The 24,429-nt window shown below is 38.2% G+C and overlaps 1 protein-coding gene across 1 annotated transcript; it reads left to right on the forward strand.

Moving 5' to 3' along the window:
- The first annotated feature begins 234 nt into the window (after positions 1-234).
- Positions 235-13,729, forward strand: LOC139710952 (developmentally-regulated GTP-binding protein 1). The gene is made up of 11 exons (XM_071622874.1): positions 235-324; positions 2,169-2,292; positions 2,778-2,822; positions 3,333-3,463; positions 4,329-4,398; positions 5,304-5,403; positions 7,288-7,440; positions 7,945-8,047; positions 9,665-9,777; positions 10,700-10,822; positions 13,630-13,729. The coding sequence occupies exons 1-11, from the start codon at positions 286-288 to the stop codon at positions 13,727-13,729; spliced, it is 1,101 nt and encodes a 366-aa protein (XP_071478975.1). The 5' UTR covers positions 235-285.
- The last annotated feature ends 10,700 nt before the right edge of the window (positions 13,730-24,429 follow it).

Below are 24,429 nucleotides of genomic sequence, written 5' to 3' on the forward strand. Positions count from 1 at the left end.
CGAGTCGCCTTGTTTAAAGGCTACTTGATGAGAGGAACAAGGTTGCGCTGCATGGATCTCTTGCGCCACCTGAAGCTCATCGGATCATCGGATCCTCCACGCTGGCGACCCACACCGTGCACACGGCGCGCACCGGCACCATCCGAAGCGCGCGCCCGCGATCAGTAATCTCATTCATTGCATTCGAGTGGTTCCTAGCCAGCTACGTACCGGTAAACACTTTTGTGTTCTATCTACTTCTGATTTTCCACATTTTAGCAACTTCTGCTGTTCTGAATATCAAAAATGGGCATCTTAGAAAGGATTGCAGAAATAGAGGCAGAGGTAAGCCCAACTGGTCAACAATATTGGTGATTTCATTTGACAGCAACTGAAGTCTTGATGCGTATGTGATATGACTGGACCCGGAATATCGGCCATGCATGCGTTGTTATGTCCCATATACTCACTTTTGTGTGACTCAATCATAGACTAAGTGCAGTGAAAATGCGCGTCCGAATTTTACGAATTTCATGTCTAATTAGATTGTCCAGAAACCTAAATTACACTCCTGCGTATATAATGTGGCAATTGTGCACTTTACGGCCCTATATTATCGGTACCTCATTCGCCGTGTGCTAAGGTGATATCCCCATTCCGCACTGAGCAGCTGGCGAGCTTCTCTTGCTGTATGGAACGCCGTTTGACAAGTGATAAGGTCAGTAAAAGCCCGCCTCACTCATGGCGCTTCTGCGGAGCTAGCTGATCGCGCAAACCAACCACGCGGGCGAGGCTTGCGCTTGTGTGTGTGTGTGTGTGTGTGTCCATGTAGTGGCTTGCCGTAAATCGGTAGCTATACACACCTCACACGGCGTCTGGTAGACTGTAGACGAAATAAACACTAACAGACTGACGAATCGAGATAAGATTTTGTGTTTTTTTAATTATTATTTTACAGAATAATTCCGCCAAGGCCGCAGCAGACATACGCCCTCCGCAATGGGTTTGATTAGTGATACTTTGCTTTAATATATCACGCAAAATTCATTCATTTAAAATCATGATTGAAGCACGGAAGTTTACCACTCGTTGCGTTCCAGTTGTGTGCCAATCAATGCACAACTCGCGCTCGATCACGCCGCGCCGCACAGGCAGGGAAGGGCGTTAGAGCAACCATGTGGCGTACCGTAAGAGCTTTCATCACGCACACGCAAGTTGACACATTCACACACACTGCATGCATCCCAACACGAAATCTCACACACATGTACACAGTACAGTGCCAGAAGACCCGCTGTCGAACCGTGGTGCCTGATAGGAACTCGAATTCGCACGCACTGCTCGATTAGGGTAAAATCTCGCACCGATAATATAGGGCCGTAAAGTGCACAATTGCCTATATAAGATAATATTTGAAAAAGTGAGTAAGGAGTCCAGATTGTAAATTAACTGTTCCCATTTCATTCAATCGATTCATTGATGAAAAGGCCCAATCAGCATAATGCTCATGTGCCTAATGATAATCACTCAATCATGATCAGGTGCCACTTGCACTGCCCAGTAAACTAGATCTACGAGTACTACACTACTACTAGCCCTTTTACAAATTAATAATATCAAACATAGCAATTTTCCACTGTCTCAAATGCAAGGAAAGCTAAGCATGCAAAATACAGCTCACAGATAGCAGGGAGCATGTACAACCCTAGAGCTTCAAGGACTGCGCGCGCAATTTCTGTAAAGATTAAAGTACTTCACACATTTTAGAGCTTGCGACAAGCTCATTTTGCTGTTTGCTCGAGTCATTATGTGCCGTTTATCAACATGATTTTCTTTTTTCCATTAGAAGATACATTGTAACCAGAACTACCCAGAGAGTTCATTGTATTTTATTGTTTTTCAAATCTTGATAGAATAAAATTTTGATAAAGCAAAGTATTTTCATAGGGTCTGAGAATGTGATTTTTTGCATTATTTACTTATATTCAATGATTTTTTTTTCGGGCAAGTAAACTGAAATTCCTGTTCGGCCAAGTGTTTTGCAACAATTTGAAAATCTGCTTGCCCAACCGGGCAAGTGATAAAAAAAGTTATGTAGCACCCTGCTAACATGTCTTTATGTTCTCTCTTTTTTTCCTCTCTCTCTCCCTCCCTTCCTCTTCTCTCTCTGTCTGTCGTCATATTCATAGATGGCCAGGACTCAGAAGAACAAGGCTACCAGCGGCCATCTTGGCATGCTGAAAGCCAAGCTGGCTAAACTACGTCGGGAACTTATAACTCCAAAAGGAGGTGGTGGTGGAGGCACTGGAGAAGGTATGTATATAGTAAATTGAGGACATATCTCAGATATTTCTTCTCGCTTTTGTCCATAATTATGCATGTTGTTGATATTGATGAGATGTTATTATTGCAATTGTTTTTTGGAAGGTGTTTTTGTTGTGACTGTCATTATCATTATCTACAAACATACCACACCATTCTTATGCTCATGAATGTAAACCACATGACAGTTTGTATTATCATGAGTAGCAGAACTAGTTATCAAAGTGTAGAGTACTGGCAGAAGCAATAACAGTCAAAACATACATGTACATTTGTTTGACTATCATTGTGAGCTATGTATACATTATACCTTGACTGAGACTTTGTGGCAGATTGAATGGACTTAATTTATTGAAACCTCATGCAAACAGTGCTAGAAAATAGGGATGGGGGAGAAAAAAAAAATCAATTGTACCGTTCTTCAAATGGTTAGAAAAAAATTGACTGTCATATGCATTTTTCTCGTACCATCACAGGATTCGATGTCGCCAAAACAGGTGATGCAAGGATTGGCTTTGTTGGTGAGTTCATGGCTGTGAAATTTAGTAGCTTTCTAAAATAGCATACATTTTTATGTACCAATTTAGTAGCTTTCTAAAATAGTATACATTTTTATGTACCAATTTAGTAGCTTTCTATATAGTATACATTTTTATGTACTGACATACTGTGGCATATCCAGAGAGTTTGGTCTTAGACCTAACAAAGCAGTTTGTGTCTAATGAGTGGTATGATTTAGCATCTTGATTTTTATTTATTATTATTATCTTTATTTCTTTCTTTTTTTGCTAGTATGGGCTAATACTGCTTCTTACATGTATTCATTTAACTCTCATCCTGTTTCAGAATAAATGATAGTGATCTGTGGGATGCAGTACATGCAAAGTTATTTTTCAAGGAAAACTGTGAATCAAGTGAGTTGCTTCATCAATGTCAATCTTGTTTCAAATCTGATCTTTAACGCAATCTGTTTTCAGCCCGCCTAGAAACTCTTTGCAATGTCTACCATTCTGGTAATATTTCCTCTCTAGGTTTCCCATCGGTCGGCAAGTCCACTCTTCTCAGCAATCTGGCCGGCGTATACTCTGAGGTGGCTGCATACGAGTTCACGACACTGACCACAGTACCTGGAGTGATTCGGTACAAGGGGGCAAAGATCCAGGTATGTCCGGAACGGCACCAGAAGATGTGCCTATCAGAGAGCCAGAATAGGCAGGCAATGACAGCAGTATGTCTGATTTTGCCTGCAGGGGAAATAAGGTCTTGCTGATTTTATGCATGTATTGTATTTTCTTTGAAGAAATTATACTTGGTGCAAGGTTGACTCCTGGCAATGGGACCTTTGACACTATCATTATCAGTGGCGGGTTATTTTTATTTATTTTGGTTCTGAGAGGTTTAAGTGATGGGATTTCAGAAATATTGAACGAGGTTCGATGTCATTCTTGAAAAGTTTTGTCTGTTCGCAGTAACTAAATAAATATTTGATGACATTTTACCACTTGTTGAGCCATATTCTGGTCATGATTTTGTAGGATTAGTATCATCAGAAAGGGAGTTATTGAAATTTTCTGACTCTTTTTATTGAAGCAAGAAGTATGTGACAGTATTCAGACTATAGCAAAAGTATAGTCAAAGTCAAAGTATTTCAGTGGTGACGTCAGTGGTATATTAAATAACTCACTTCTATTGCAAATTTGCTACCAACCAGTTTAAAGCAGCCACATCAAGACTTGTGTGTGCTCTTTTCGACAATATTCATTTATCTCTAGCATAGAATGCGAAATACACAACTTTTCCTCCATGTTTGGTTCACCGTGTGTTCTATTATTCCTTTTGATTGTTAGAATATGATCATGAATTGGTATGAACACATCTTTCTCTCTCTCTGTTTCTCGTGTATTATTATGTGAATCAATATATCATCAACATTTCATTAACATCTCTCTGTATATTATTCTCTCTTTTTAATCTGCCCTTTTATCTATTTATCTATTTCCCCGTTCTGTTATTTTTCTTGGTTGCAGTTGCTCGATCTGCCAGGTATCATCGAGGGTGCCAAAGATGGCAAGGGAAGAGGAAGACAAGTCATAGCAGGTGAGTAGTGGAGAGCGACTGTTGGTGTCTCGGGGTGGGGATGTTACCAGGTTCCATCTTTCACATATTGATGTCAGACACCCATTTCATGAAGGGCTCTGCCATGATTGAATGTTGCTATGATTGCATTCACCATGGTGATGACTCAAATGCTCACTTCTGATTGGTTGCTGCATGATGGCTGCTGCCATGGAAACTACAATTATTGCAACTTTACGCATTAGTTGTGAGCTTTTGGAAACGCTGCCCAGATTTTGATCTTTGAAAAAATAAAAACAAGCCAAACGAAAACAAACAGATGTGGAAGGATGTCCTGTGTAATTGTAGCTCATGAGGCTAATGTTTCAGCGTGAATTACAAGTCATAAGGACATCAAAGAAACCATTATTGCTATACTGTATGTATTTTCTGTAATTAAATGAAATAAGGTACAGTTTAGGTGCAGTGAGAGACTGGGGGCAAGTGTTTATGCACATCTGATGATAAAGCGAAAGAAGGCATAATTTTAAAACAGTGATAGGTTAGAAACAGCAGAGTTGTATTGACAACATTGTTGTGAGAACTTAAGTACAACATCCAATAAATGGCAGTTTTTCCATTATCATGAAATACTTATCCAGGCCATAAACCACGTAGAAATGTCAATGCTTTTAAGCATACTTCGAAGATGTACGTGTGTTTGTTCAGATGTTGCCAATGGTGTTATTCTTTTAAATTTGATATGAAATTCAATGAAGAGACAAAATACAGATACAAACAAAGACGGGTTGAGTTTAAAATCCATCTAATATCGAGATTTCACATGGTTTGAAATATTACGTTGTCTATGCACAATGTCTTATTGACCTGCTATAGCCTTGTAAACTTACATGACAATGTATCATTTCCGTGTGTTTTTCATGCAGTTGCAAGAACGTGCAGCTTGATCCTGATAGTTCTCGACGTCCTCAAACCACTGAAGCATAAAAAGTTAATAGAGCACGAATTGGAAGGATTCGGCATTAGGTAAGTATTGCAGTGGTTACAAAAATCTGAGTTATATGAATGCAGTACGAGGAAAACACCCGCCAAAACTGTGATGACATGAGACTTTAATGTGTATATGTTTGTATCCTACATTAGTAATGATATACAAATAATGCACAGGTGTGAGTGTGTTAGTGGAGATGCAGCGCGCTCGAGGGTATTCACAATTGTGCAACATGCATGAGGCGAAGCCGAGTGCATGTTGCACTACATTATGAATACCAGAGAGTGCGCTGCATCTCCACTAACGTCACGAACTTAAATCTATGCATTATTTGGTTTATAAAATGGGTTGAAGAACTATCTTTAGTATAATAGCAGTCTATCAGATGATAAGACTTCATATTTCAATACAACTGGGCCACTCTTCAATCGGCTTTAAAGACGATCTCACCATGTGCAGTGGTGCTGCGCGCGCACGCACGTACAGTAGTACGTACATATCAAAGAAAAATTATCTGCCATAGGATAACACGCCATGCCGTTTTGACTTTTCCTTGCACACTTTTTGCACGGCCGTGCATGTTAGTAAGAAAATCAAGAGCGCACACATGACTCATTTGAGCACTTCTGATTGGCTACATTCTTGAACCCATTTTATAACTCTTACTTTCTAGGTAGTAACAGCACTTAGTGATGTGTTATTGCATAGAGGTAGGTCACTACCTTTGAGTGTTAACCCTTATACTTCAACAGAGTTTAAAGGGACTGTACAGTACTGGTTGAGACCTAATTTCAAGTTTCTAACATTTTTAGGTGAGATAATAAGAAATCTCATACGAAATATAAAAGAGCATGCAATTCTATGAGGAATTCAACATTGATTTGATAAAAATTGGTTTTGAAATGGCTGAGATATCCAAAAAAGAGCGATTCTAATAAAGTGTGGGACCCACACTTTGTAACGATCGCTTTGTTTTACTTTGTTTTTGGATGTTTCAGTTATTCCAAACCCGATTTTCATCAAATAAACTTTGAAATGCTCTTAAAGTGGTATGCTCTGTGCTATATCATAAGTGTTTTTTGGTATCTTGCAAAAATTTAAAAGTCCAAATTCTCATCTCAACCAATACTGTACTATCCCTTTAAGTGTTATGGTCAGTAACTAGCATTCCTTTTTGCTTCTTGTCAATATTCTTTTAGACATTGATTGTAAAGTGTACTTTTTGTCGAATCTCTTATAACAAAATGAAGAGAAAAAAAAATCCTGCCTTGCATTAATTTGTCATAAATTGCTGCTGTTCACATTTTTTTGCATATTACTCTATACCGAGTTGCAAGCGTAATATATCACACTTCGGGACATGTGGAACAATTCCATGAGTAGGTAAATCACTGAACGAGAGCCACAGCCACATAATACAGGGCATGTATCATCGGTTGAGAATGATAAGGGCATTGAGTTGCCACTAGAGCAACGCTGCACACTGGCACTGGTCCGGCTGTCCAGGACCAGTAAAAATCACTGTCAGACCAGACAAGTAGAAAATAGAAAAACTGGGTACCTACTGGTCCGACAGACAGGTCAGACCAGTAGAGAAAAAATGAGTTAGTGTGCAGCCCTGACTAAAACCGTAGTGTTTGAGACACATTGAACGGGAGCCACAGCCACATAATACAGGGCACATATCATTGGTTGAGAACGGTAAAGGCGTAAAGTTGCCACTAAAGCCATAGTGTTCAAGACACCTTAACGCTCTTATCATTCTCACCCGACAATACCACGAGCTCCTTACATTTGAATAGTAATGGGATAGATGTAAAAGTGCTTACCTTCAGGACTTGAAGTTCCACTCCGAATACTACCCTATGCGACAGTATTTCTTCAATCATGCTATGCTACCCCCCCCCCTTCCTTCCAAGGTTGAACAAAAAGCCCCCAAATATCGGCTACAAGAAGAAAGACAAGGGCGGCATTAATCTGACTTCCACCTGCGCCCAGTCCTCCCTGGACCTTGACACAGTAAAGACCATCCTGTCGGAGTACAAGATCCACAACGCCGACATCACGCTGAGGTAGGGACATTCTTAGCAGTGCAGCATGTCGTTGGGAGAATTATCCAGAGCCCCATTTCATAAAAGATGTTTGGATAGCAACTCTTTCTAGAAAATTGAGTAGACTTCTAATATAGTCTCCATAAATACTGATTGGTGATCGGTCATTATACCGTGACTGGAATGATGTAGCGAGGTTGAAATGGTTATATCATGAGCAGTGATGTCCTGTCACATAATGTAGTTCCAGGATTTGATTAGTTGCTGATGAAGCTAGAATGAAATGATATGCCATTGTGTAGACCATCTATATCACAAATACTGCCTTGTCTACTGTAGTGACCTAACATTTGACAATCCCTTGGGAGTTAGGTATGTTTCCTTCCCCCCCCCCCCCCCAAGATAAAGTCTCAGGGAAAATATTACTCCCACTGGTATATTACATCTCATATTATGCCTTTTTGAAAAAGGCAATCTCTATAATGTCGCATGTTTATTAATTTTTGGTCATTGGCATCATGACAGGAGTGATGCCTCGGCAGATGACCTCATCGACGTGATCGAGGGCAACCGCATCTACATCCCGTGCATCTATGTCCTGAACAAGATTGACCAGATCTCCATCGAGGTACTTGACGTTCATCCCGATTATCTTTCCTGAGGCATAAAGTCAGTTACTCTACTGCTGTATAAGGATGGGTCTCCTGGACCTCCGTATTTACACTTTGTCAGCATTCTGATAAAGTGGTTATTTGAAATTATCCCATTTTCACAGACGTTTTCATGGTGTCACTCATCACTGAATTACAGATTAGTCTCTAATGCAGCCAGATTGTGAAGTACAACACAGGGAAACCCTGTCATAACAAGTTCTCCGTGACCGCCAATTTTACCTCGCTATAATCGGTACCTCATTATGAACTTTGTGGAAAAGAGACCAGCTGAATAGAGTAATGGAAAATATGGGATCCCCCAAATTCACCTTGTTAAGAGTGGTACCTCGCTGTAAGCAAGCTCAATATAACAGGGTATACCCGTCTGTGGGTTTCGCTGCAAGAAGCTTTAAATATTATTATTTCAGAGCAGCCCAGGCTGCTTCTTAATCTGCTTCCTAACAGGCATGTGGTGTGGTAGTGTGGGAAGTAACACCATACGCAGATTTGATGGCATCATCATTCTGACGATTGAGGTTTCACAACTTAAGATATTTTGTACAAGATAAAGTTTGAGAACTGAGTTCAATGGATATGCAGTCACCATGAAATAATTGAACACTGGAGTGTTATGATGTATGTACACATGTAGCTCCTTTAATGATATCAATTTCTAGCAGTAAAATTATGAACCAATAGTCTTTAAAGGACAAGTTCACCTTCATAGACATGTGGGTTGAGTGAATGCAGCAATATTAGTAGAACACATCAATGAGAGTTTGAGCAAAATCGGACAATCTGTAAAAAAGTTATGAATTTTTGAAGTTTCTGCTCAGTCACGGCTGGATGAAGAGACTACTATAGCTTGTGATGTCACATGAGTACAACGATATAAAGAAAGAATAAAGAAAATTCGACATATTTTCATTTTTCTCGCATAACTGACAAAAGAACACTCCACTTCTCTCTTTCAGAAGGCAGGGAGAATAATATTACCCTTAATATACGTCAGTAGCAAGTCGAAGAAATGTGCACTTTATTCAAAAAGTAAAGTTTAGTGAAATTCTCTTTTTATTTTCCTTATATAGTTGTACGCATGTGACGTCATACACTGTAGTAGTCTTCTCTTCTAGCAGTGACTGCGCAGATACTTAAAATATTTGTAACTTTTGAACGGATTGTCCAATTTTCCTCAAAATTTCACTGATGTATTTTACCAATATTGCTGCATTCTCTCAATCCTTATGTATATGAAGGTGGACTTGTCCTTTAAAAATATTCATTTGTCTACCTCCAAACATCACAATTGCTCCGCATATTGGCAGTACTAGAAATAGCAATAATAATGTCACAGTAAAGGAATGCATTACTCACTGTGAAAATTCATTAGCTTTTTCATCCCAGACGAAGGGGGAGGCCCCAGAAAATTCGGATTTTGAATTAAAATCAAGGCAATAGGCATTTAATTCATTCCTCTATTGTGACATTATTATTGCCATTATATGTCTACCTAATACTCCTACCTGTGGTGTAAAGGATCGAAATGTTAACGTACATTCTTCTCTGTCCGTTCTGTATTCCACTCTGTACAGGAGCTTGACATCATTTACAAGATCCCCCACTGCGTGCCCATCTCGGCCCACCACAAGTGGAACTTTGATGACCTACTGGAGAAGATCTGGGCCTACCTTGACCTCATTAGGATGTGAGTCAAGTTTTTTCCCCTATCAGAAATGTCATATGAATATAAGTATGTGATTATCTGTATGTTACATGATTATTTGTCATCTCATATCTAATGCATTAAGTAGATGGGTCTACTTGAATTAGCTATAATGATACTGTAACAGTGGAAATTTTCGTGGTGTTGTAATTTTTGCGCATTTTGCGCAACCAAAAACTAGCGCGAAAATAAAAGCAGATAGTTTTGCTTGCCATATGTTCCTGTGCGTGATGTCTTGATTCCGTGGAATTAAAAACACGCGAAACTCTTCTTACCGGGCCAAGCGCGAAAGATTAGTCTTGCGAAAATATCCACTTTTACAGTAGTCCATGACAGGGCATTGTAATGATAAATTGGGTTGACAGGATTGTGTGATCTCTGTTATTTACAGGCTTGTATATCTGCCCATGCGGTCTAATGCAGACCCATGAATATGTTATTAATGTGACAAGACCTCCCCAGCCACCCACTGATGTAAACAGGGCCTACAAAATGTTGCCACTTGATTCCTCACCAACCACCAATAAGATCTGATTGATAATGATTGCTCTTAGCAGGACAAGAAGTTGTCGAGACATCTGTAAAAACAGGTGAAGAAAGCACACCAGTTTACCATATACACCATATATTTTGTGGGGTTTTTATTTGCACAAAGTTCGTGAGTCGGATGCTATTCGCAGATTAGAAAACATGAGAAAATATTATTTCTGATCCCGATGTGAATGCGACATGCTCTCACACATTTCTTTACTCAGTGCTGCACACCGCGATTGTGAATTCAACCAGTTGGAAAGTCCAACTTCGTGCAAAATTAGACTTGCAAATATATGCCGTATACAGTGTATGCCGATCTGGAAGCCGAGCACAGAAAATGTTAATGTCATTTCCCCCTATCCATGCCCAGATACACCAAACCCAAGGGGCAGCTGCCAGACTACGAGGCCCCCATCGTGCTCAAGAGTGATGCCTGCTCGGTGGAGGACTTCTGTAACAACCTGCACAAAGCCATCCTGAAGGAACTCAAATAGTGAGTGTGACACAAAAGAGAGAGATAGACATTGAAAAAAGGGTGTAGGGATAACTAAATATGTGTGTATATATTTGTAGGGGACAAAGGGGAGAAACAAGTCATAGATAGATAGATCAATTGATCGATCGATCAATAGATAGATAGATAGATAGATAGATAGATAGATAGAAGTAGATAGATAGATAGATAGAAAGATAGATAGATAGAAGTAGATAGATAGATAGATAGATAGATAGATAGAAGTAGATAGATAGATAGATAGAAAGATAGATAGATAGATAGAGAGATAGATAGAATTAGATAGATAGAAGTAGATAGATAGATAGATAGATAGATAGATAGAAGTAGATAGATAGAAGTAGATAGATAGATAGATAGATAGATAGATAGAAGTAGATAGATAGAAAGATAGATAGATAGATATATAGATAGATAGATAGATAGATAGATAGATAGATAGAAGTAGATAGATAGATAGATAGATAGATAGATATATAGATAGATAGATAGATAGATAGATAGATAGAAGTAGATAGATAGATAGATAGATATATATATATAGATAGATAGATAGATAGATAGATAGATAGATAGATAGATAGAAGTAGATAGATAGAAAGATAGATAGATAGATAGATAGGTAGATAGATAGATAGATAGATAGATAGATAGATAGATAGATAGATAGATATGGACAGATAGAGAAGAGAACAAAGAAACAAGCACACATACCAAAAGAAAAGATAATGAGGAGACTGGCAAACACAAATATAGACAAGAAATTAGGGGGAGAGGTAAAAAGGGTAATAAGCAGAGTAACATATTTTCTTTTAAATTTTTGCTGTTATACATTTGTGTGCACTGTATTAACAGACCCTCTATTCCTCTCAACAGTTCTGTACCCCCACTCCATTTCTTAAAGAACATGGGGAGCCATATTGATGGACTCATCTTCGTTTATTTTGTTGTTGTCTTTTTTTTTAATGCTTGTTTGTGAAATGCAAATGTATGTCCAGGAAGCAGACCACTCGTCTCGACGACATAGCTTTACTGCACTGTTTGGCATGAGCTTTAAATGAGCCTTGAAATCTTAGCTTTCCTTGAAAAGATAATCATTCAGATACACTGTATACTCGCAGCAACTATCAGTGGAAGTCCCTTAAAGGGGAAGGCTAGTAACTGATCAGTGGTTTGCTTCAGAATGGTCTCATATTCAAGTAAGGTGCAGTTTAATGTTTCCAGGTTAGCATGCCTGGTCAGTGACGGGGCATTAAGCTGCACATTACTTGAATGTGAGACCGTTCTGAAGCAAATAATTTTCACACAACGATAGATATATAATGTACTCTTAAATGAATCCCACAAGAATTGGAACAATCATCCCCCAGCATTCGCACTGATTCCCACTGATCAGTTACTAGCCATCCCCTTTAAAGACCCGGTCACACTGGGACACCATGGAGTAGGAAGACAGATATAAGTTCAGATATATTTGAGAATCCCTGTAATGAAATGTGTACAGCTTTGTCACTGATCTCTCTGTGAATACACACACAGATGAAGAATCTCAAGTGGAGTCGACCCTTAATGATGAGCGTATGCTTTGATGCACACATTCGCTGACCACTGCAATTTGTGAATTTTGAATGTACCGTGGTTAGCGGCAAATGAATTAGGTCACCCGTGAATCCCCATGCTATGGAGTCTTTGAAGTGTATGAGCATTTATCTATTCAAATAAATCACTTTAGTTATACAATCAAACCTGTCTAAAGCAGGCACCCAAGGGAGACAAAAAAAGTGGCCGATGTGGACAGGTGGCCTCTATAGACAGGGTCGTTGACATGGCTTTTCTCATGGGGGGAAATTGTGTTTAGTGGGAGCATACGGCAGGTGGCCGCTATAGACGGTGGTCACTGTAGACAGGTTTGGCTGTCTCTTCAATATACAACTGTGAGGTGGAGGTAGCTCAGTGTATCCTTTAACAGATTTCTTGTCAGCTGACTGAACAGGAAATATTGTGGGTAGGGATCTAATCTCTGGTAATTGTTCTTACCGATGTTGAAAGATATTTGTGGTTGCAATGATAGTACAATATCAGAGAGGAAAAACAGGAAATCTGTGTCAGATTGGCATGCTCTGAGACACTTCCCCACTTCACACTTCCATAGAAACTCCGGTTTCATGCCAAAAATACAGTCCATCTCAAAACATGCGGTCAAACCAAATTGTATTGATGGGGATGTGGTTATCGAAATGCAGTGTTCTCTTCTGTTATTTCTGCTCTGGTATTCATAATCCAGCGAGATACTTTTATGTTCTTTTCTCTAGATTTGTGGTTATTGTGCAACAGTGTGACATTGGGTACATGATATGTATTAGGAAATGGCTATGATTTATCATCAACTTGCGTCTCACCCAAGAAGAAGTATCAGCACTACTGTGCCGAAGTTGTGCAGACTTTCCTGTAGGGGCCATGTTACTATGGTTCTATAGAGCCAGCAATATATGTGCAAGCATGTGTGTGTGGCATTTGTTAGTTTCTTACATAGTATTTGCTGTGAAATATGCTGCTTTTTTATCATTGAAGAGAAAATGAATTCTAAAGTGTCAAAATCATTGAATGATCTTTCACTGAAAGAACATATTAAGAACATATTAAGAACATATAAAGAACCTATTCACCTGGAAGCGAAGATTTAGCGAGTTTTACGTGTGTGTGTGTGTGTGTGTGTGTGTGTGTTTGGCATGTTTCTGCATATCATTTGCTCTTTTTTTGTCCCTTTTATCTTATTTTTGTCGCAGTGCTCTTGTTTGGGGATCATCTGTGAAACACAATCCCCAGAAAGTTGGCCGAGAACATTTACTGAGGGACGAGGATGTGATCCAGATTGTAAAAAAGTAAGTGCAGCATATGTTGGAATTGTATATCATCCCTGGGTTGACAGGACCTTGTATCTCAATTCATGAATCAGCATTTATCAAAAACCTCCTAACTCAATTTTGAATATATAGACGAGACTGAGTTGAGTTTTAATACAGAACAATTATTAGTGTAATCCAAAGAGAATGTTACTACATTATTTGATGTCAACATTGGTGTTGTTTTGCAAGAAATGATGTGAAAATGAACAAGTATTTTTTGCTCCCCTGAACATTCATGATTTTGAGGTAGATGTTGTCACCTCAGGGACGATACATATCCATCTTGGCATTGCCCTGAGAAAGTCGCAAGCCAGCTTTAAAAAGAAAAAAAAAAACCTCCAAAAACAAACAATTAAAAGATAAGACTTGTTCATTCACAATTCAAGAGATGAAATATTGTTTCCATAACTATGAGTGCTTCAAGCCCAAATTTCAAAGTCTCAGGATGCTGAGAAATTTTGAAACTTTGTAGTTTTGAATGAAGCATGATACTGTGTTGGCTTGAATTGACCTGTTATGTTCAAATTTTTAATCTTCTGCACCCTCAACTGCATGGATATGCATACTTTGTCAGCAGTGGTCCTAACCCAGTTTTATTCTTTACAAATGTATGTATTCTTTATAGATATATGTATACATATATTTATGGTTTCTTACAGTTATTCTTGTGTGCTTCAAATAATTTTGATTCGTCAGGTTTCAGTACCAAGAAATTTTAGTCATAAAAAACACAGATAATGTATGCAATTTGTAAGACATTAGATGGGGGGGGGGGATTGTACCTAAAAGGAGTTTTTACCATTATACAGGGAAGATTCTGTACAGTATTCCATCTTCTAAACAGATACTGGATTGTAGAATTTTGCTATTGCCAGAGTGTCACATGCTTACGTTCTTCTGATATGATCTATGGCTTGTTTTGACGTTTAAAAAAAAATGATTTACTTGCTGAGTTGTGCAAGAATTACAAGGTGTAGAACAGCAGGACGGTATCATGTGACACCGTATGTGTGAAGGTGTGTGAACTTTGTGACGGTATAATCAGGTGACGTAGTACAGTATGACTGCTCCCATCCAGTTGGTACTGTGTTTCCACACTGTACACTGTTTCGGTGTGTTTGCATTTCCTGCATGTGTTGGTTTAAAGGGATGGTAAAGTTTTGGTTGAGACCTGGCTGAAGGTTTCTAAATTTTTTTTTTTTTTTTTTAGAAAATGAGAAACCTCTTATGAAATGTGAAAGAGCATACAATTCTAAGAGGATTTTCGAAGTTTCTTTTTTTATGAAAATTGGTCTTGAGATGGCTGAGATATCCGAAACAAAGGGATCCTAATAAAAGGTCGGACTCACCTTGTATTAGGATTGCTTTCATTTACTTTGTTTTTGGATATATCAGCCATTTTAAAACCGAGTTTCATCAAATAAACATTGAATTCCTCTCAGAATGGTTTGCTCTGTAAAATTTCTTAGTATCTCACAAAAAAAGTCGTTTCTTAGTATGTGTATCTCGCAAAAAGTTAAAAGCTCAATCCTCATCTCCACCAATACTATACTATAGTAATACTAATTACTATAGTAATTCTTTTTTTTTTCACAATCAAACCTGTTTCTAGCATCCACTTCATAATAGCAGTTTCCAGTTTGCAATAAGTTCTGAACATTATCCTCATGCAGATGCACTGAGAATAGATTTAAAGGGAGATTTAAAGGGAGAATAGATATAATTTAGAGATTTAAAGGGGTGGTTTATTTTTTGGTTGAGATGTGGGATTCAGATATTAACTTTTTTGCCAGATAATTAGAAATCCCTTTTAATATGACATATTAAAAAGCATACAATTCTGAGAGGAATTCAGTGTTTGTTTGTTTGTTTTTTGATGAATATTGGTTTTTAAATAGCTGAGATATCCAGAAACAAAGTACAACTGAGTGATCCTAGTAAGAGGTGGGTCCCACCTTTAATTAGAACCTCTTTGTTTTTGGATATCTCCATTTCAAAACCAATTTTCATCATGTAAACTTTGAATTCCTCTTCGACTTGTGTGCTCTTTCATATTTCATAAAGGGATTCTCAATATCTCATAAAAAACAGTTGGAAACCTGAAGTCCTATCCCAACCAAAACTTTATCGTCCCTTTAATGTTATTTTTTTTAAATCATTTGTTATGTTTTGTTATATCTGATCAATATGTAGTTTTTTGTCCCCGCCGAACGAGTTCGAGCAGGGGACTATGAAACGGGCTACGTGTGTGTGTCCGTGTGTCCGTCTGTCCGTCTGTCCGTCTGTCCGTCCGTCTGTGCGTCCGTGTGTGATCAAAATGTTCAAAATGCTACTCCTTCGCCATTTCTAACCCGATTTTGATTCTGTTTGCTTTATATGATAGCACTACATGGGAGCTTTGAAACTTCTATACAGAATTTCAGTTGTGACCTTTGACCTTGACCTATGACCTATATTGTACATTTTGCTTCAAAATGCTACTCCTTCGCCATTTCTAACCCGATTTTGATTCCGTTTGCTTTATATGATGGAATTAGGTGAGGGCTTCAAAACTTCTACACAGAATTTTGACCTTTGACTTCTTTGACCTTTGACCTTGATTTTTGACCTATATTGTACATTGCCTACAAAATGCTACTTCTTCGCCATTTCTAACCCGATTTCGATTCCGTTTGCTTTATGTGATGGCACTAGGTGAGGGCTTCAAAACTTCTTCACAGAATTTTGACCTTTGACTTCTTTGACATTTGACCTTGATTTTTGACCTATATTGTACATTTTGCTACAAAATGCTACTCCTTCGCCATTTGTAACCCGATTTCAATTCCGTTTGCTTTAAGTGATGGCACTAGGTGAGGGCTTCAAAACTTCTACACAGAATTTTGACCTTTGACTTCTTTGACCTCTGACCTTGATTTTTGACCTGTATTGTACATTTTGCTACCAAATGCTACTCCTTCGCCATTTCTAACCCGATTTCGATTCCGTTTGCTTTATGTGATGGCACTAGGTGAGGGCTTCAAAACTTCTACACAGAATTTTGACCTTTGACTTCTTTGACCTTTGACCTTGATTTTTGACCTATATTGTACATTGCCTACAAAATGCTACTTCTTCGCCATTTCTAACCCGATTTCGATTCCGTTTGCTTTATGTGATGGCACTAGGTGAGGGCTTCAAAACTTCTACACAGAATTTTGACCTTTGACTTCTTTGACCTTTGACCTTGATTTTTGACCTATATTGTACATTTTGCTACAAAATGCTACTCCTTCGCCATTTGTAACCCGATTTCAATTCCGTTTGCTTTAAGTGATGGCACTAGGTGAGGGCTTCAAAACTTCTACACAGAATTTTGACCTTTGACTTCTTTGACCTCTGACCTTGATTTTTGACCTGTATTGTACATTTTGCTACCAAATGCTACTCCTTCGCCATTTCTAACCCGATTTCGATTCCGTTTGCTTTATGTGATGGCATTAGGTGAGGGCTTCAAAACTTCTACACAGAATTTTGACCTTTGACTTCTTTGACCTCTGACCTTGATTTTTGACCTGTATTGTACATTTTGCTACCAAATGCTACTCCTTCGCCATTTCTAACCCGATTTCGATTCCGTTTGCTTTATGTGATGGCACTAGGTGAGGGCTTCAAAACTTCTACACAGAATTTTGACCTTTGACTTCTTTGACCTTTGACCTTGATTTTTGACCTATATTGTACATTGCCTACAAAATGCTACTTCTTCGCCATTTCTAACCCGATTTCGATTCCGTTTGCTTTATGTGATGGCACTAGGTGAGGGCTTCAAAACTTCTACACAGAATTTTGACCTTTGACTTCTTTGACCTTTGACCTTGATTTTTGACCTATATTGTACATTTTGCTACAAAATGCTACTCCTTCGCCATTTGTAACCCGATTTCAATTCCGTTTGCTTTAAGTGATGGCACTAGGTGAGGGCTTCAAAACTTCTACACAGAATTTTGACCTTTGACTTCTTTGACCTCTGACCTTGATTTTTGACCTGTATTGTACATTTTGCTACCAAATGCTACTCCTTCGCCATTTCTAACCCGATTTCGATTCCGTTTGCTCTATGTGATGGCATTAGGTGAGGGCTTCAAAACTTCTACACAGAATTTTGACCTTTGACTTCTTTGACCTTTGACTTCTTTGACCTTTGACCTTGATTTTTTAACCTATATTGTACATTGGCTACCAAATGCTACTCCTTCGCCATTTCTAACCCGATTTCGATTCCGTATGCTTTATGTGATGGCACTAGGTGAGGGCTTCAAAACTTCTACATAGAATTTTGACCTTTGACTTCTTTGACCTTTGACCTTGATCTTTTTACCTATATTGTACATTTTGCTACTAAATGCTACTTCCGGCGGGGACATATATTACGCACCGCGTAATTTCTACTTTTCCTTGTTTTATATATTTCTCTTTTTAACCCTACAGGATATGAGCGCAAGTCTCGGGCACTTACAGACAATCTTCCTCAAAGAACCAAGGAATCAATGTGATCGTGCTGCTCCATCAGCATGGGGGTCAACATTCGGACAATATTAGTGGCTTATAATAATAATTTCATAGATGTTGGCGTGTGTGGGCTGGAACATATCGAATTATGGAGTTATCCATCCAAAGTGTTTGAAATGCTTACAAGGGATTTGAGAACTCTCTAAAATATCATTTCATACCCTCAGGATGAAACATTATGTAGACTTGCCAAGAACAAAAGTCATCATCCGTCGCATTTATATGGGTTAGTCAAAGTACTGGGAGTAGCAGGCAATACATGCAACACTAATTTTCTGTGGTAGACATTTGTTGTGGCATCACTAATGCGCACACAGTTGGCTATCTACACACAACTTGTAATGTGCACAGCATTAGTGTCTTTGTTTTTTTGAGTGCAGTGCATACCCAAATTGCGAACCATAGTCTCATTACCTGCTGCTTACAGAGTTTATCATTTTGTTTACACAAAAATGTTCTCCCACGGGAAATCATGCCCAGGAATATTCTACCCATGGGGGAACATTACAAAATGTATGCTAATATGCGATTACAAACTTAATGTTCATTATATCACTGTGTGATATTTGAGTAGCCAGTGTATAAACAATAAAATGAATTTATAGGCGCTACGGCCCCACACAAGTCTTTAAAATGACATATTCTGTGGTAAGGTTTCATGTGCGAGATATTCACATCGATGGCATAATTAGAGTGTGAACATTATCCGTGGTCCTGCTCTGTCTTCTGCTGCCTAAAAAAGTTGTGGTTATGATCACTTTAATTATTCTAGTTCACAAGGGGGAATTGTCTAATAGCAGTTCAATTGTGAATGAAATTACCTTTTAATCCTTACAATGGGTAAAGGATAGAGTTTTACAAGGGATTCGCTGTACAAACTCATAGCCATCACAGTTTAAAGGCCATCTTTACTTTCTTTGATTATATGAATTGCTTGACAAGGGAGTTTTTCGTTTGTTTGCTTTCAGGGTTTCTTTTTCAAATCGAATGGTATTAAATTGTTTATATAGTTCAAATTATTCGCTTTATGTGGAGGTACATGTTGTACTGGTTTGAGATCATTGAGCATTATATCTTGTGCTTCTGCATGGACAAAGGGATTAAGTGCAGAGGTGCACACTAGGTGTGTGAACACATCCAAGAAAAGTTTAAAGAAGATAGAGAAGACACATTCAATGGAATTCATCTGAAAAGAAATCGAAATGAATGCTTTATTTGATGCAAAAACCATCAGTCTGTCAGATGAATACCTGTGAATTACATGGCAAAAAACTTCTTTCACACTGAATTATAACATGAGGAATATGTTGTTAAATGCCAATTTCCATGTGAAAAATCCAAAGCCTTCTCGTATGAAGAATCACATATGTTACCATCGAAGTTTAAAGTGAGTACTTATAACTTCTCAGTCAGTAATACATAGGGAAATATTGAATATGGAAGACCTACAACTGTAACAGTTACCTCATTGTTTTAGGTTTCTTACTATATGAGGGTATGAAAACAAAGAAGTGGTACATGTATATTGTTTGCTGAATTCCACCTGCTCAAATCCTGAAGGCAATGATGTCACTGCCGCACCTTTCCTGCTATGCCTCTGTGAATGGTTTCCTCCCCCATGTGGGCAAACCATGCATATTTGTGAAGTGTGTATGTGGTTAGATGTGGGTTGAACAGAATGTGACAAAGGAGTTATGTGCATGTAATGCATTGTAAGAATGCTTGAACATCTGGAGAAATCAGATCGTTACGCCCAATAGGCAACATACGCTGTAAGCCATCATAACAGGCATAGACACATTTTTCTACCCACACACACATTTATAAATGTTCTTTGGCCCATGCATGTTGACATGTTGAAAGAATGTGTCAATCTTGGGTACTAGTATTTGATTGTACCTTGTGATTTTTTCTTTTTCTTGCATTATCCTGTTCTTCATTTACTACATTGTAGTAGGAGTGAGGATAGTATTTAAGTCAGATGCATTGTTTAACATGATTTTGTCTATATGGCAAGCAAAAGGAGAACACGGCACTAGTTTGACACACCCTCATCATTATTTGCCTTTATATGATTAAGCTTTGTCGTAATATAGGATTGTATCAAGGTCATGAACAGAAAGTGGGAATCTTACCAAATAAAACAGATTCAGTGGTAATAATACAGGCCATGTCATGCGCCATTTGTGTTTCTTGATGTTGTCCGCATTAGCCTAAGCTGCTGAACCACTACGTTTACCTTCAAATCACTGAATGCTCTAACCTAGCTCGAGGGGGCTTCATGAGCAAAGTTGATTGTCCGATGCGCAAGCTTGTCTGCCGATTGGCGACTTTAGTTACCCTGCAGTGAATTTGAATGTGGATTGGCAATTGTAGCTGCCTTAAAACGAGTTTGAATAAAGATTAGCAATTTTGGCTGCCCTGTCTATGAAATTGAATTACCTATTCACACCGTTTCTTACACTATGTGCAAAATTGAATGATGTACAGCTGTAGCTATATTTTCACGTGCACTAAGTGCAATATTGAAAGGGATAACCTATATTAACAAAACAAAACAGCAAAAGAAAACAACAACAAATATGGGGGCATTTCTACCACTAAGTGGTATCATTATCTTTAATCCTTCCGCTGCAAGTATTTTGGCTGCCCAGTAGCGATTTTGAGTAGAGGTTTTGCACTTTTGGATAGCATCTTATTTTGCAAAATTGAATGACCAATTTATATTCCTGCATGCATTAAGTGCAAAATTGGATGGGAAATATATAATCCTGTATCACTTTGGTAATATATCAGAGATACCTTGTCTATAAATCGCATAATTCACATTCAAGCATGAAAAGTTGTAAGATTGAACGTCCCACCTCCTCCTACACTACAGAAAGTGTTGCAGACCTTATCTATTGAGAAGAGAGAGGATAGGTCAGGCGTAACCTTAACAAAGTAGGAAATTTGATTTCTGAAAAACAAGTGTATCAATTTGCTCTCCTTCACACATAACTGTATCATACAAAAGCCAATCATCATGAATGAGTATACCAGCCAGAGGTTTGTTGTTGTTGTTGTCATTGTTGTTATTGTTGTTTTTGCGTGTTTTGTTTTATTTGGGGGTTTTTAAGTGCGCGCGCGTGTGTGTGTGTGTTGGGGAGGGGGATGGGGGAGTCAGAGGTGAATGGTACACCTGAGCCCCATTTCATAAGGTGCTATAATGGCAACTACTCTTGCTGGAATAGCAATTCGTCATGATAACAAGAATCTAGCTTCCTGATTGGCTGTTACTACGGGTAGTTGTTATTGTAGCAAGAGTTGCTATCCTCTCAACTTTTTAATGAAATTGGGACTCTTGTCATTTGATCGTCCTTGGTCATTCTAGACGTATTAATCTTTTGGTGATGCTATGCGTATCGCACAGAGCGGTCTCATTGCATGTACAGATACGATTTTTTTCCCAGTTTTTATTATGCAATGTATTATTAATAATCGAAAATGCACTCTCCCACCAATGGCAACCTCATGAAATGAGATGAATATCAAAGGCTACAACCAAATTAAAAACTATGCGATTATAGGTATACGTACACTGGGTACACACTTTACATGCACACATTATTTCATGTCGGACTGCTGTCTTTGAGTCGGATTATGATACAATCGTCGGCATTATACGGCCCAATAGGCATTACGGGTGCCTGGAAATGACTACATTCCCCGGGTAAACACATGCATCTAACCATCTATTTATCATTTAACAATCAGTTTGTACATTCTACAAGGTTCTCCTGGTCCAGCTCGAGCATTACAACTCATCAGTGAGAAGTGTATGCGTAGCATTAAAAATGAATCACCCTGAAAACTACACAACTATGCAACAGGTATACGTGCACACTTTACATGGCTGACTGCTGTCCTTGACATATGCTTTAGTCGGATTATATAAATACAATCGTCGGCATTACGGGTGCCTGGAAATTACTACGTGCCCTTGCGATGTCAGCAGATACATGTATCATCAATCAGTTTGTATATTTTACAAGGTTCTCCTGATTTAGCTCAAGCATTACAACTCATCAGTGAGAAGTTTATACTTAGCATTAAAAATAAATAAAGCTGAAAACTGAAAACCCTTTTTTTTTTCTATCACGGATGGCCTGATTAAATGAAATATGGGTGTTTTTTTACTCCTTGGTGAGCATTTTGTAATGCACATTACTTTGCTGTGGTTTTGCGATACAGATATGAGATACGACAAGAGAAATTATAAACCGGCGTTTGATGGCAGGTTGTTGTTGTTCTGTTTTTTGTTTTGTTTTTGGGTTTTGTTTTGTTTTGTTTTGTTTTGTTTTGTTTGGTTTTGGTTTTTTTAATGAAGTGTGTGGGTATCGAATATTTCTGGCACCACAAGACAAGCACTCATTTTCTTGAGAGTACTTTGGGGGTCCCCAAAGTGTGGTGGTATGTGAGAGGTTGGCGTCCATGGCGCAGTTTTGTTCGTAGTTCACCTGTCCGAAATTGATTCAGTCTGCTTTCCTTTTTATTGTGTCTCTTTGTGTAGAGAGAAGAATGCATGATATTTTAATGAAAATGAAACGCACACCTGGTAGGTCTTCTTTATGACAGAGTTTGAGCAACTTGTGGGAAAATTGTGTAGATATTTGAATAAAGGATTTCATACGTCCCGAAGTACTGACTTTTTTTTTTTGGGGGGGGGGGGGGGGGGGCTTCCGAGTTATTGAGACTTTAGAATGATGCAGATGTTCGATTTCATTTTCATTATTGTATGAGTAAGGGACTAGAGTCATGATAATACGAAAAGTGGCTTAGATACAGTTCAATGCAATTTTCGCTTCAGTGTATTCTGATGAATTGCCGGCTTGGTGGTACAGAATTTGAAAATCCATTATTTTTTTTAAACCGTAGAAAGCTTTTCTCATTCTGCTAACTTAGATAGAATTTTCTTCGGACAATAACATTTATCGTTCATGGCTATTTGAGAAGTTTGTCGTGGATGAGAAAGTAAGTGATAGACGTTTCCGAAGGTGCAAACAAAACTGTTGCTTGAATTCAAGATAGAGCCTAAATGATTTCGTACATAATTCAATTTTCTCTATTGACGTACACAAGTACGTCAGTTATTGCGAGTATAAGGGCAAGTCCAAGATAACACGCACGTTACGTATGGGACATTCAGAGACTTTTATGACCTGAAAAATAGTGTTAATGGCCTTTGATCATATTGAACTTCATCATGGTGATTGATATCTAGGAGAAGTATAATCATGTAAAAAATTGAGAAAAATGACCTTGACAATTATATTCTAGAAGAGAAAATATGTGCCGTTACGTATGGGACCAGAAAAATGTTGTTTTTTGGAACATTTTTTTCAACCTCAAAACTCTCTGAAAGTATATCATTCTACAACTTGTAACTCACTGTGATGAAAGTCACAACACTCAAGATTATCACGGGTAAGTTTCATGTCATTAGGTAAAAAGCTCTAATCACAGGTTCTAATTAAAGACAGACATGACGTGTTACGTATGGGACAGTTACGTATGGGACAGTTTGTCCCCCATTCATATAGTGTGTGAAGAACCATGTTTATGGGTATTTTGCATGATTATTGAAGTAAAATCAGTTGAAACTACTCAAATACTGATCCAGATTGTCAAGGAAATAATATTTCCCAAATATTCACCATCATAATCATATTCAATCATATTTTTATATTTTTATGACCAACCTAGGTATGCATGCCCTTTGTCCCCCATTCGTTTAGTGTGTGGAGAACCATGTTTATGGGTATTTTGCAAAATAATTTTGCAAAATACCCATAAACAAATTTTTGCATAATTGTTGAGGTGGAATCACTTGAAATTACTCAAATACTGATCCAGATTGACAAGGGAACAGTATTCCCAAGATATTTACCATCATAATCACATTCAATCATATTCTATATTTTTTATGACCAACCTGAGTATGTATGCCCTATTTTTATCAGGATAGTTACTACTGAAAAATTGAATAGTTTTAAAGTGTTTACTTCCATTGATGAAGGGCAGTTTGCCATTTAGTTTCAATAAATAACAACTTGACACAAGAAATATTAAGTTTGATAAATAAGCAAT

The sequence above is a fragment of the Diadema antillarum genome, unplaced genomic scaffold (genome assembly GCF_040938485.1).
Source record: "Diadema antillarum isolate AM-2024a unplaced genomic scaffold, OU_Dant_1.0 seq00001591_RagTag, whole genome shotgun sequence".
Taxonomy (NCBI): domain Eukaryota; kingdom Metazoa; phylum Echinodermata; class Echinoidea; order Diadematoida; family Diadematidae; genus Diadema; species Diadema antillarum.